Below are 1,489 nucleotides of genomic sequence, written 5' to 3' on the forward strand. Positions count from 1 at the left end.
AAAAAAAAAACTTTTTTTTTGTTGTTGTTGTAAATAAATATTATTAGAGTACATTTTACAAGAAAACACTATTTCAGCTTTTCTACAATTTCACATTTATTTCAATATGTTACTTGCAATTTCTTTGAAATTATGAAATTTCCTAGCAGTTTCTGAGTAAAAATTGTTTCTACACCATTTTTTTTCCCCTTCAGTGTAGCTTCTTAATGGGGTAATAAAAACTGCATGCATAATAATTATAGAAGAATTTGGGGCTTATAGAAGAATTTGAAAGCTGCAATTTCAAATTTAATTATGTATTTCTTATAGCTATAGAATGATACTGTACAATTATTCGTTGAAAGAAAATGATTCATTTTTTTTATTATTTTCGTTAAGTCTAAGACAGCACTACACATCAAGCATTAGCATTGCAGTGTATATCTGCTGCGAGGGAACAACCTTGATGTTTTTCACAGGAGCTTGACCTCAACCGGAAAGTGATCACTCACTGCCAGGGCCTGTGAAAGAGACATGAATGCTTCAGACAGAGGAATACACTCAGCAATAACTCAACTCTCCAGAGAGCTTCTTAGGTCTAATGTTTAGAAAACTGAATCCCAATGAGGCAAACCCTATCCTTACCCAACTCTGGCTCAATCCTTGGGCTTCTATGAAGTCAAAGACCTGCGCTGATCCAGCGGACACTCCTTTCATCATGTCAGAGGTGACTACAGTCCTTTTATCAAGCATATTATGGGTCATTACATAATATCTTATCCAGCAAAATAACTTGTGATGTCTTCCTACCTGTCATATGGGCAGTTTGTGTGTGTGACCGTTGTGTCCGCACTATCAGGGATGAGCCAGGTGTAACTTTGGTCAGTACGGAGGCGTATTTTTGACCAGTCTGAATTCGAAACGTAGCTACAACCAGCATTGAAGTCTCCCAAAAGCAAGATGTTCTGAAAAAATTTGAATTGACATAAATCACCCAAATCATACTGTATATTAGCATAGTGATGTTCAGAACAATGTAAATTAAATTGAAATGTCTGTCATGTTAACAGGACTAGTTCATACAGTTCATACAGTACGCTATGCACCAGTATAGTTACATTTGTGTTCAGACGTTGTCTAGCATTCAAGACGACATCATGCAGAGCATCAATTTCCCGCACAGCGACTTCTGGGGATGTATGCTGGGGAATGAGGGCAAATTCCCGGACAGCTATAGAAAATATATTTGTTTGTGCTCAGTATTTTGAGCAAAAATAAGAATCCGCTCAATAAGATTGTTGTTTAGTGTCACTGTGAGCTGTAAATTACTTTTAATAATTGAAATTCAATCCCTGATAAATCCTTGATAAATGGTCATCTAAATACAGGCATTGTATTTATATTGCATTATAAATACAATGTACACAACTGTTCAAGTTTGGGGTCTATAGGACTTAAAAAATTTTTTTTTTGAAAGAAGTCTCTTATGCTCACCAAGGCTGCATTTATT

General features: G+C 35.5%; 1 protein-coding gene across 1 annotated transcript; it reads right to left on the reverse strand.

Annotated features, from left to right (window-relative positions):
• Positions 1–234: 234 nt before the first annotated feature.
• On the reverse strand, positions 235–1,210 carry LOC107736495 (deoxyribonuclease-1-like; the record flags this gene model as incomplete). The annotated part of the gene is made up of 4 exons (XM_016547890.1): positions 235–500; positions 625–718; positions 790–944; positions 1,098–1,210. Coding segments are annotated over 4 exons (410 nt in total), but the record flags the coding sequence as incomplete, so codon positions are not given.
• Between the last annotated feature and the right edge of the window lie 279 nt (positions 1,211–1,489).

The sequence above is a fragment of the Sinocyclocheilus rhinocerous genome, unplaced genomic scaffold (assembly GCF_001515625.1).
Source record: "Sinocyclocheilus rhinocerous isolate Xijiao unplaced genomic scaffold, SAMN03320098_v1.1 C36738390, whole genome shotgun sequence".
In the NCBI taxonomy this organism is placed as follows: domain Eukaryota; kingdom Metazoa; phylum Chordata; class Actinopteri; order Cypriniformes; family Cyprinidae; genus Sinocyclocheilus; species Sinocyclocheilus rhinocerous.